Here is a 13126-nt window from a genome sequence, read left to right as displayed (position 1 = left end):
CTCAGGGCCTTGGTCAAAACTGCGCAAGGTGATGGAGAAATAGCCTCATCCACCTCAGGCTTCCTTTGAACTGGGACTTCAAGCCCCTGCCCCCACCCCCGCACCCCTTCCCAAACTGAATGAGAGTTATAAAATTGCATTTGACCCATGGGAGTCCAGCCCTGTGTCACTCACAGCCTGACCACCCGTTATATAGCCAAGGCCCTCACCAGGAGAGAGCAGGAGGAAAAATGAACTCAGGGTCACTGCATGAGGGCTGGCCCTGAAGGCCTTGTGAATTTTTAATAAGTTGCTGCCAGCTTTGGTCGTTCACCCAGGTCTGCACCTGGCAGCAGTACCACTGGGAGCTGGTGGGCATCTTCAGAGGTTCCGTCCCATGCTGGGCAGGACCTGAAGCTCCAGTGGGCCCTGGTGTCCTTCCTGCCTAGCCCAGAAAGGGCTTGATTGAAAACATACCCACAGAGGATGCTCAAGTCAGCAAGTCTCTCTCCTCATCCCAAGGGAAGCCTGGGGTGTTGCTTCAGGACAAGAGGCCTGGGCAGAGGCCCCCCAAAGCTGAGGGGTGGATGTGCACCCCCGATGAGCATGTTCCTCTTACTTTTATCCACAGGAAACGGGCCTACAGCAAAGAGGCAGTTTACAGCGATAAGCTCCAGCACTACAGCACGGGCCGAGGTGAGTGGAGCGCAGCCACGCTGCTGGACCCAGGCAGGAGAACAGCTCTCCACTGCAGGCGGCTCCCAGGAGACTGACCAGCCCAGTGTTGAGCACCCCGCTCTCTCCAAGGCCCTGAAGGTCACCCCCCCCCTCTCTCTCTGCAGGTCTAGAGGGAATGGCGGGCTGCCTGCTGGTGTCTGCCCGCTGTGGGCTCTCCTTGGACACCCTGCAGGGGAGATTATCTACTGCAATGATAAGCCCATATAGGACACAGAGTGCAGGGAAAAGATTGGGTTTCGCAAGTCAATGAATCCTGAAATCAGACTCAGTGGGGAAAGATGGAGGGTTCTCTATTAACATCTTCTGCCTTATCTTATCCAATTGAGCGGCTGGGGAATGTGTTAACCAAATTCATAGATAAGCCAGAGAACATGAATGTAGAGAATTAAAAAGATAGCAGAGCCCAAGAGGCCAAAGTCTTGGGATATCTCCCAAGTGTTTTCTTTTAAGAAGTGCCTTTAAAAGTTTTCTCACTCATTATTCAACTCTCCCTTAAAATTAAAACATAGCTAGATGTAATAGTATTATAATCAAAGTTTCTCCTCCCACAGAAGGCCCTATGTTAGACTTATTCTTTTGTCTGTGTGATCACAGCAGTGCAGAGGTCAATGGGACCCTCCTGCCTCCAGACCTGGTGGGCTTGCAGCAGGCCTGTGCTGTGTCAGACTCCTTTTGAATTCCACAGATGCCCTCCCAAATCTGTCCCCATCCCATATGCGATGCTGTCACTCTTCTGTAAGCTTCAGCTCCTCAAATCCCCATCTTGCACTCTGCTCAGCAGTGAACATGGGGAACAAACAGGGGTGCAGTCCCTGGGACCCCACCTGGAGCTCTGACCTCTCTCTGCCCCAGTCACCGAGGCAGGAAGCTGATATGTGGGAGACCCCAGCAGCTTCTCCAGGGATGATCTTGTGTTCCAGCCAGACCAGGGCTGGCTCAGCCCTTCTGGAGACCAGGAATTTTTGGACCAGGATCGAGAATCTGCTGAGGGCTTATAATAATCCCCACAGCCGTGGGGCTGCATCTTCGAAGCCATTGCTAGGAGGGATGTGTGGGTGCAGAAATGACTCTGAGGCACTGAGGTCACCCTGCTGCCAGCACCACTGCAGATAACAGCCCCTTTCTGGAACCCTGTTTTACCGGCCTCCTTCCGCCCCCCTCCCCCAACCACCCCCACCACCCTGGACCTCTCCATGAACCAAGAGAATCGCCCACTGGACCTTCTCCCTTTCCTGTGCCCAGATTCTGTCCCTCATCACAAAATTTACAGATGGCTTTTGAATATTTTTGTTGTTGTCATTTGTTTCGGGGTCACCCCCGGCAATGTTCAGGACTCACTACTGGCTCTGAGCTCAGGGATCAGGCCTGGCAGAGTTCAGGAAACCGAATGGGGTGCCAGGAATTGAACCCAGGCTGGCTGCATGGTAGGCAGACACTCTCCTCACTGGACTGCTGCTCTACGATGTACCCAAATGTTTTTGTTTCCACTGATGTTTGCGGTAACCCTTCCAGACAGGCCCTTGGTTTCCGTAACTCAGAAAACCAGACTTGGAGTCATGTCTAAGATTCTCAAGGGATGCCCTCCCACAACCCCTCTCCAATCACTGGGGTGCACCAGAGTTCCCTGGAGGGTTTTCTCTCTTCCCACCTCTGCCTCAGGATTTTCTCTCACCTCCAGCTATAGCCCTGTAAGGCCCTATCAGATCCACCTCGAGCAACTGGGGGCTGGAAGACCCAAAGGCAAGAATGGAGTACGTTAGGAAAACATTCCCCTTTCTAAAGCCATGGAAACTAAGGCCTGGGTATAGGGGTCCCTAGTCACTGAGTGTGAGGACAGGTGGTCTCCTTCCTGGGGTCCACAGGAAAGCCAGTAGGCAGTCTGCAGTGACAGTGGCCTCACTGCAGCGAGGACAGCTGAGGACAGGGGATGACAGGTTGTCCAGGGCTCACCCCTTCCGCTGAGCTCCCTGTCTCCGCTGTGATTGTTTGCCTTTTAGAAATGCCCAGTCCCGGTGCTAATAACTGTTCCCACAATCCAGGCCCTGATATTGACTTCCTCCCAGTCGGTGCTCTAAACCCACAGGCTCATGAGATAATTGCGTTAGAGCCTTTTGTCCTCTGGCAACCCTCACTCCCCAAGGCTGTAGCGACTTGGAAAATCACAGCTGAAGAAGCTAGGGCAGGCCCTGTGCAGAGAGCAGAAGAGGAAACCTGGGTCTGCCGGAGGGAGGACTGCTGCGGAGAGCAGCTTCCTTCACTCCGTGCTCTGGGGCGGGGGCGGGGTGCCTCTGGTGGCCAGATCCTCTCCTCTGACCCCACGTCTCTAGGGGGCTGGCATTGGCCTAGGAAGGTTTAATGATCACTCAAGCTGCATGACTCATGGGTGCCGGGCGGTTATCTCAAAATTCTCTGCTCACTCGATATTTGCCTGGACTCCATGCCCTTTCCAGAGGCTCATGGTGGCTGTTGGTTAGGGCCAGGTGAGAAAGGGGTGATGATGAATCCCAGGGCATTTGATCCTCACCCCCCCACACACACACTCCCAGGTTGCTCTGCAGGATGAAGAAAGGTGGACAATTCCTGATTGGATTGTGTGCACTTAACTCTGCCCAGGCTATGCACACTCGTGTGCCTCACTCTGGGCTCTGCACAGCCCCCTGAGTGCTGGGAGGCTTCTCCTGGGGTGAATGTCTGCAGTAGCCTGGACTTCAGAGTCCCCAGCCTCCTCCCTGCAGACAGGAGAGGGCACTAGAGAGACTGGCACCCTCTGCCTCCCACACCCATCTTTCAGCCAGAGTATAAGTCTAGGGAGACGGCAGAAGTATTTACAAGTGGAATCCCTTCTGGAGGATGGAATGTGCTCTCAGAGGTACTGGTTTATGGAGAGGCATGAGAACAAGGCCAAAAAGGGGATTTGGATTTGGGTGGATGGAAGGTTGAGGGAAGCAGTTGAGAAGGAAAAGTGCTGGAGGTGGGACTGGGGGCTGGACTGAAGAGCCTGGGGCCAGTGGGTGCTGTCTGTAAGAGTGTCTGGATGGGAGTATCTGAGTCCAGTGTGCAGAGAGGCAGGGAGATGGTGTGTTCTTTTAATTTCTTTGTGTCAATTCTCTGAAGGTACTGGCTGATGAAAAATTATCTGGACAGGATGATTGTGATAGGACACAGTCAGTTCTGGAATCTATCTTTAGAAAAGTTCCACTTGATGCCATTTTGGGAAAATGTTCTTGGGTACTCTAGGGCTTTGGTAATGATGCAGTTGATACTGGTTGACAGGTAGCTTGTTTCTCAGTTTGTGGTGGAGGGGGGGGTTGTATGGGTGGACAGAGAGGAATAGACATGCCTTGAGAGGATTGAGGACTCTCAGAAGGCAGCCTTAACAGAAGCATGTCTACTGTAGCCACTGCAGATAGAACCACTGGCTTTGACAAGCATAAATGGGGTATGTTCCCAAAGGTTATAATTAGGCAAACACTAATTTTTAACCTAAGGAAAATGTCAGGGCCTGAGAATACATGCATGAGCTTGGAAAGATTTGATGAAGCGAATGGGTTCTGGGCATTTGAAACAAAATCCTAATCATCACTGGGAACCAACACAGCATTATTGTAAAAAATTATGGTAACCTCATCCCATCCACTAGAGTTACATGTTTAATGAATTCAAGAAGAATTGCAGATGCAGTAAATTTTTTATTTGGGCAAAAACATTTGATGATCTCCTAAGGCGAAGAATATAAAATGGATACAGAGCTTGTCTTCATCCTAAGGAAAGTAGGTTAGTGACTCTGTAAGACAGGAAGGAAGTCACTACACTATTCTAATCCTTGTCCAATTCAATATCTTGTTTGTTTGATTGTTTTTTTAAATTCATGAGTTTGATGCAAACCTAGGGATGCTTATCAAGTTTGTAGGTAACAGTTGGAGAGCATAACTAACACCATAGAACGCAGAATCAAAATTCAAAAACTACTCAACAGCTTTGAATGCTAATTTGAAATCTGCAAGACAAAATGTTAGAGAGATAAATCTAGAATCTAGTGTTTAAGTTAAAACAAAAATAAAGCAGTGCAAAAAGGACAAGACCTGACTTGCTATGCATTTGTTATGAAAGGAAATTTAGATACTTCATTGCCTGTATCCTTAATGAGTTATACAAAGCTTACAAGCACACATACACCCTGTTACTAATGAAGAATTTTATTATTAGTAGCCTTTCATTTTGAGAGTGTACTCACTTAAGCACTTTACCTGTCTAGCAAATGCAACATCTTAACCATCTAATAAGATTAATTTTGCGTATTAAGGGAAAAGTTTGAAAGAGGACAGTCACCTGTCCAAATCTTGAACTTTGTGATTCGAAAATCAAATTTTAAACTCAGGTCTGTGTGACTCAACTCTGTTTTAATTGAATTAGCTTTCAGATCAGAGGAGGCGATAAGCAAGTATGTTGTCCTTTGGGCTGGGAATAATGTCTAGAGTGATGTTGAGAATCCATTTCAAGAACAAAGTTGTTGACCAAATACCTGCCCAAGTGGAAGCAGTCTGTCTGGGGAAGACTCCCAGTCCATCATCAAGCATAAGATTATTATGGCCAAGGGAAGAAAATGCGTTTTTCATGGACCCTGAATGAAAGATCCAAGTAGGCAAGCTCTGATTCTGTCCAAGAACATTCTGTCTCCAATGGGAGCTGTCCAGCACAGAGACGCCTGGTTGGCTGGGAGGTGGTGTCTCTTCTCAACATTTGAGAAGTTCTCGGTAAAGGATGTAAAGGATATATAGAGAGGAATCCTGCCTCCGAATGGAGAAGAACTAGATTAGACCCAGGAACATCCAGTTCCACATCTCTGCACCCAATTCTGACTCTGAGTGGTCGCTGTGTTTCAGAACTTTAGAGGAAACAGCCTCCCACCCATGGGTCCACAGGCACACTGGATGTCAGGGTGAAGGTTGGGTGTTCCTTGGAGGAGCCAGACTGACCATGGAAGTGTGGAGCCCCTGAGGAATAAGGACATTTAGAAACTGAGTATGAGTAAATGAAGTCTTAGGGGAGAAGAGAAAAAAGTCTCCTGGGGCAGGAGGTGGCTGAGTTTTCATGGGTGCTTATTAAATGCCAAATAAATTTAATGAGCTAGTTTCACCTGAGTTATTATGCTGGCTCTTAGCCAGAACCTCTAGGAACAACATTCTCTCTCTTAGCTTTGAGCTCGTTCACTGTTGCCTTGGGGTCCCATCAGGACTTCAGTGACCCAGAATCAAGGAACCTTGCTTGGAATGACCTGTCTGTCCTGGTCATTGATACCCAAGAAGCAGAGAGATGTCAGACTCTAAAATACCTTCAATATCAAACAGCTTTTCCTTCTGCCAGAGCAATAACTGTGGCTTTCAGAACACAAAGTGAAACCCTGATTGTGTACCCAAGCAGAAGGTGCAAGAAAGACTGTCCACAAGTTCTCAGCTTCTCCATTGGCCTTACTAACCTCAAGCTTCCCTCTTGGATTCTACCTCAAGCCCTGACTGGGCAGTCTACAACTGCTGACCATGCCTTCCAACAGTTTCTAGTCTGGCTTCCTAAGTTCTCCCGTGTTTTATCTCTACTCAGAATCTAACACCACCTGAAACACTCTTTACCTGGTTAATATCACAGCTTGATTCTAGCCATCATTTATTTGGATTCCTCTTGTCCTGCCTTTGTTCCCCATCTTGAATTGCTGTCTAAGTACTACCAATTCTTCCTGGAGATTCTCTTCCTCTTCCACTTTTCTCTTGATGACTTTCTAGTTAAAAACTGTCATCTTAAACCTTAATTAAACCTCAAAAATAGTTTTAGAGCCTCTTTCTCTAGATTAGTGTACAAGAATACTGCAGCCTGGTAGAAAGAGGCACTCCTCATGCCCTGCCTCAGTCATGCCTTCCTGGAGAGGGCAACTGGGTCCTGGGCATTAGTCCTTGTTTATCTTGGCAATGCACACACTCGCCTGCTAGCACATTTATGCCACTTCACACTGCTCCCACTTTACACTCCTTACTCCAGCAATGGGGAGTCTTTCTCTGAACTTGTATCACTCTTGTCCTTGGATTATGACCTTGAAGATGGACATTGAAAGTCTTTGGCCTTCTTTGACTCCTACAGCACTTACAATTTGTTTCCAGGCGTGGGTTCCTGATCCTAAACTCTGGCCAAAATCTTCATTGTGTGCCCTTTGCCCAAAGAACCACACAAGTTTCATCTTACCTGACTTTCATGGATCTGGTTGGGGGTTCAGTTGGGGCTAACTAAAATGGGGGCTAATCAGCGCGGTGAAGCAGAGGGCTGAACTAAAATGGGGGCTAATCAGCCCGGTGAAGCAGAGGGCTGGATGGAAAACCCTTCTGGAAGGGGATTTTTTTCTGTCTCTCCCTGAATGGACAGTTTCCCTCAGGCATGTAGAGATCTGGTGGAAGCGAGGTGCATCATGATGTCAGAGTCCTCCCTGCTCCAGGGTGGAAACAGGGCAGTCTACCTCCCCTGCCTGTGGCTCTGTCCATCCTGCTGGACACAGGAGCTCAGGAGCAGGGAAGCACAGAACCACTGGCTCCCCAGAGCTCTGCAGGGTGCTTCCAGGACTCACCACCAGCAAGAATCCTCCAATTTGCAAGCCTCCAGGATTGTCCTGCCTTCCCTGGACTCATGCTATCCTCGGTACTGGTCCTGCATTCTCACTCTTGGAACGTGCAGGAGGAATAAATTGGAAGGTTCCATCTTTGCTGAAGCATTGGTCCAGTCCCCAACATCATCCACTGTTTAGAACTGACCTTTTCCCAGTCCACCTTTGCTCTAGATGGAGTCCCTGGCACGCATACGTGGGTCTCACTGACTATAGTGCACTCCACGCCTTGGTCAGCACCCCCAGAATATTTTCTCTTTACATGGGAAAATAGCCTGATATGCTGATGTGAGGTCTCTGACTATGGCTGGGAATATTTTCTTTCTTGAAGATCGCTTTGAGCCATGCAAAAGACTCTAGGTGGGAAAAGTCTTATCTTGCCAAGCCAAATATATTTAAAACTTTTGCTCATATTTATGGCTTGACAAATCTCCCAGGACTATGGCCCTTTATTGCTGTAAGCATTCTAAGCTGTGACCTCAGCTGTAATATCAATGGATTTGACAGTCAAAGGGATAACAGTTCTGATAATTAGATCTTTAATAGGAATTAGCAAACTGGAAGATGGCAGAATTGGAGAATTGTATTTCTCTCATGGCATTCACAGTTAAAAGTTTAGATACAGATAGATTACATTTCCTCCAAAGGTATATAACCTATGTTAAAAATAATGAGAAACTAAGATAGCATAAATATATTAATATTAGCAATAATAATAATAATAATAATAATGTGAATCATTGTGCAGAGAACTATAAAATTTCTTATTAGAGAGCTAGGTCACATCAGATATTATCATTTCTGCCACTAATAATATTTCCCCAACACTCACAATCTGAGAACATTTCTTGATCCCTGTCTCCAAATGTTTGGCTCTGTCTGACTCTGCAGCTGACTTGAATTCCTTGTTCACTGTCTGGTGGTTCATTGCACTAAATACCATTTTCCTGATAATTAAAAACTGCTCGCTGGCAAGTGGGAGCAGGAACAGGCTGAGGCAGGATTTATGCAGAAACACAAAATGAGCCCAAAGACAAATGACCGGCTCTGCCTCACTGAAGGCATTTTTTTTTTCCTCATCGTCTGCTAGGAGTTGAGAAGGGCCAGCTATGAGTGGGAGCATCTGGGGAAACACAACATTCCAAAATAATGAGGTGCACACAGGGTGATGTGCTCAGGTGAATCACCCCCATCAGAATGCAGGGGTCCCCAAAGAGGGGTCAAGCCACAAGGGTTACCTACATATATACTCTAGCAAGCCTTGACAGAGGGGAAGCACTGAGCCTGGTTCATTTTTAGATCTTATCAGTGTCTCTTTCTTGATGAAAAATGGATTCCTCTATTTTGGGGGGTAGACTTTTACTTTGGCACAGAAACGGGAAGCTCTAAGTTGACTTTACGTCCCCCTCCTGGGCTTCAGTGACAAAGACCCTGGCCTCAGAAGGGCAACCTTGGCATGTGTGCCCATATGTGCATGCACAAGCACAGACATACAGATGCAAATTCGGCAAACCTCCCTTTGTGATAAAACTGTGTTTGCGATTGGAGTGAACTTGCTCCCATTTAGTGCATTTTGGCTGCACACGATTGACCTAGAGGGAACCCAGCTCCATGCAGAGATGAGCCACCCCCTGCTGGGAACAGCTTCTTCCCCGAATGGATTGGGGCCAATATCCGTAAAGCTCATTAACTCAGAATCCTTCCTCATTCATCCTTATATATGTCTCTACTTGCAGGCCATTCATTACAACATATTCTAGATTGTTTAATTAGTTCCCATGGAACAATTCCTGTAGGACAACGGAGCATACATTGTTTAAAAGCACTTGATCTAAAATAACAAGGTAGTTATTTTTAAAATAACTAGTATAACCCTAAGCCGCTTACAGCCTAGTCCCTCCAGCCCACCCACTTTTGCCTCTCACCTCCCCCAAACATTCTGAAAGCGCTTCGCTGGCAATGAAGCATCTTCCTGTCCCTCGGGCACTGTGCTGGATGTGTCGCCTGCAGTATGTTCTCTGCTAGCACAGTCACCCTGGGAGGGCGGCACAATCACTGCCATGGGCAGAGGAGAATCGACTTGTAAGTGAGGTTTGGAGTCTTGCCACATGGCGTGGCCAGGGAGAAGCTTTGGGATTCTGACCTCACTGATGCCCTCTCAGCATCTGGCATCTCAGCCTTTGCCTTGCTTAGAATCCAAAGGAAAGTCACAGATGGTGGACACGGGCCTGCTCATCCTCTTGGCATTTGGGAAACTTTCTGGTGACCTCATCTCTGCCATCCTCTTGTCCACACTTTTTTTTTCTGTAGTATCTGCGTTTCTCCACATAAACTCTCTGTCCACCTACATAGAAGATCAGGCAGCCCCCAATGCTCAACAGATGGTAACCCCCTGTGTTTGACTCCAAGGCTATCCATTTCCCTGGGGTGAACTTACTCTGAAGGTTGACTCTGCCTGTGGCAGCTCCCTGAGTTTCCCAGACTCTGAAGCTGTCGTTTATTTACCTGTATGGGGATAGGCGGGAGGGAAAGGCTTGAGATTACCCTTAAGTAAACTGCCAGCTTCCAAAACCTTGTCTCCAGGGTTCTGAGCAACCCAAAGTCAGATGGTTTAGAGATGCTTATCTTTCTTCATTAGACATTTTCAACCAGCTCGCTGTCATTCCCATACTTACTTCTGACTTGTTCTCCATAGACAGTCACAGGATCTTCTCTTTCTTTTCTTCCCTCTCTCTCTGATTCTCAAAACATCACAAATTTCAACTGCCAGAATTCAAAGTTGCCAAGAAACATCCTAGAACATCTAGAATGTTTATCATTCTCAAAGTAACTCTTCTAACAATTTGATGTTACTGAATTATTTCATGATTTATTTTCTGTGACTGACAATACACCATTTTTCAGGGAAAAAAAGTTATTCTGGGCAGGCATCTGGCTCTTTGGCTTTAAAAACACTTCCCAAGTCATCCCTCCCTCCCACCCCCACCCCTCCACCCCTGCTCTGGATTGCCCTCTAGCACTATGAACTCTAGTCTGAATTGGTGATGAAGACTGTGACAATTTGTAGGATGTATGACCACTAGAAATTTGAGGAAGGAAAATTGTTAAAATTTGATTGCTGTTAAAAGGCTGGGAATTAGCAGTGGCATATGGCACTGGAAGACAGAACTTGGTGCCCTAAAGTCTGGCCTCTGGATGTCATGGAGCTCCATATTTGGTGCCTGCCACCACCCTGATGGCCACTACATTCCCTAAGGGGCACCAGCAGGATACCGCTGCTCTTCTCCACGGGCAAGGGGAGGCCCTGTCACTGGGCTTTGGCTGTCTTGCCTGCACACAAACTGCCTTCATGAAAACAGTTTCTACATTTTGCCAGTTTCTACATTTCAACCATGTTGAAAAATGACATTTGATTGAATCAGTTTTTTTCATGAGCTTCATTTACCTTTTTCTTCCTTCTCCACTTCTTGGATGAACTTTTATACTGCTATGACAAATTTTTTTTTCTATTCCACTCCCATGCATATTTATCTTGTCCCTGGAAGTATCAGTGACAAACTCAATATTCCTCTATGCATTTCTTCTCATCAGTTCACCCTTTTATTTGTTTTACATGCTTTGTTGTGTCTGAATGTGTGGAGGCTTCAATTTCCATCTGTCTTCCATTCAGCCTCATTTTTTTCTACATGGCTTTTGCCCTTTTCTCTGCCCGTATTTCCAAAGTTTTTCTCTTCTGGTATATTGTCTTGGCTCTTTCGTCTTGAGGTTTTCTAATAGCAACTTCTTTCTTTTTAAAAAATCCACCTTCATCCCTCTTCTAGCCCTGGACACAGCCGTCAATTATAACCTTAACGGTGGCCTCCACTCAGGAAAGTTGTCAAGTTGATAAATATTGATATCTACCCTACCATTTACCACCACTTTTCTGCTAATGCATTTGGTTGGCATCAATCAGCTTCTTTGCCTTCTGTGAGCGCCTGGTGTGGGAACTGGTCCCGATCTGTCACTTATAAGTAATCTGTTCCACATTTCATCAAGAGCTCAGAAAGAGAAGGAAATGTGGAGGAGAGGTAGAGGACAGAGAGGCAGGCTAGCATGGCCCCAAGGGAAGGGGTATAGAAAGGCCCAGTAAGGCAGAGAGGCAGTCTGGTGTATATAGGAGACCCCCCACCCACCTGCTACCAATACTTCTTGCTGGGATTATCAGCAGTGTTAATGGCCATCCTGTGTGTCCTCATTGGGATGTTAACCTGCTTATCTCCTTCAATAAGGCTCCCCAGGGATGAAGATCTACATTGACCCCTTCACTTATGAAGACCCCAATGAAGCTGTCCGGGAATTTGCCAAGGAGATTGATGTATCTTTTGTGAAAATTGAAGAGGTCATCGGAGCAGGTATGGCTCTCCCTTCTCTCCCTTTATGTCTGTTCTTTTGGTGTCCAGAAATCTCCCTGTCCCATGCTAGTATGAAAAAACAACCCACAGGGAAAAGATACTCTACCATCTTTCTCCCCAGGAGTTGTATTGGGACCGTCGACAACTTATGAATCTTGATCATTGTGGTCAAGTCTATCTGATGTTGCAGAGAGTCACATTTAGTTATAGAAGATTTATAACTACTCTGCAAATAGACCACCGGGTACAGGTAGAGAAACCGAGAGTGCTCAAGTGAGAAAACTCTGATAGGAAGAGCTTTAGAAGCCAAAGTGGTATCTCATTCACTGATCATAATTTTCCCTGACTTTGAACAAAGATTTCTTCCTCTACTCTGAGTTTTTCCTTTTCCACATACATGCATTTGGAGACAGAGCATGAGTATTGACAAGGGGCCACTGTTTGCAGGAGAAATCCCACCTATGGCCATATTTCTATACAGAAAGCTACAATGTGGATAGACCATATGGCATCTCACTCTCCCAAGACCATAAACCTGTGAGCTCTTCAATCTTCCTTATTCAGGCTAGCAACTCAACCCAACAGAGAAATAATTGCCTGAGGTGTTCTCAGGAACACTTAGGTAAAGGTTTGATCTACAATATTTATATTTTATTAATGGATCGATAGTTGAGTCAATTATGTCATGGATCAGCCCTACTAATGTAAATAAGTAAAATAACACCAGCCATCATTACTTCATATGTGCTCTTTCTGCCTCCCCTCACCTGCTTATTCCAATCCTCTTTAAAGATGTTTTTGTGCTGTGTCCTCCCCTTTCCTGCTTTTCTTTTCTTCTACAGTGTTCTTTGTTTTGTCTTCTTCAATTCTTGTTAACCATTGTTCAAGGTCTGCTCTCTCTGAAGCTGCATATAGCTCCTCTGTCTTGTTCGTCTCAATATTTGGAGAGCCACAGAGTTACCCCTTTCTAGTAATATTTTAACTGAATAAAAGATGTTTAGTCAAAGCCTCAGAGACAGCCACTTCATATATTACCTTTCGGAGGAAAGTCACCGCCTTCCCTTCACTGCCTCTCTTAATGCACTGAGGGGTCAAAAAGCCATCTGTGAAATTGAAAGTCACATCTGAAAGCTTGCCCCATTAGGCCACACATTTTCATGCTCTGGTCTCCCTCTTAAAGAGCTCCAGCCCATGGTGCCCCTGGGGTGGGTGCCACACACTACCTGCCAGGACACAGCACGGGTTCCAGTCGAGGAATCATAATCTGATCCACGCGAGTCCATACATATTTCCCATTGACTTTCATTAAATATGTTGCCGAGCCACGACTTTCACTTCTGTGTGGGTAATTTTCTCTTCCTCCTCAGATGCT

General features: G+C 46.5%; 1 protein-coding gene across 2 annotated transcripts in view; it reads left to right on the top strand.

Annotated features, from left to right (window-relative positions):
• Window positions 1-13126, top strand: part of EPHB1 (EPH receptor B1) — a 390176-nt gene that overhangs the window by 310820 nt on the left and 66230 nt on the right. For both annotated transcript variants that reach the window (XM_055127967.1, XM_055127966.1), the window contains 2 exons: window positions 611-675; window positions 11632-11754. In XM_055127967.1, the coding sequence (XP_054983942.1) occupies window positions 611-675; window positions 11632-11754 (188 nt within the window). The remainder of the gene's footprint in view (window positions 1-610; window positions 676-11631; window positions 11755-13126) is intronic.

Source organism: Sorex araneus, chromosome 2 (assembly GCF_027595985.1).
Source record: "Sorex araneus isolate mSorAra2 chromosome 2, mSorAra2.pri, whole genome shotgun sequence".
Lineage (NCBI taxonomy): Eukaryota > Metazoa > Chordata > Mammalia > Eulipotyphla > Soricidae > Sorex > Sorex araneus.
Note: the sequence above shows the minus strand (reverse complement) of the source record. Positions and strands in the feature narration are given on the sequence as shown.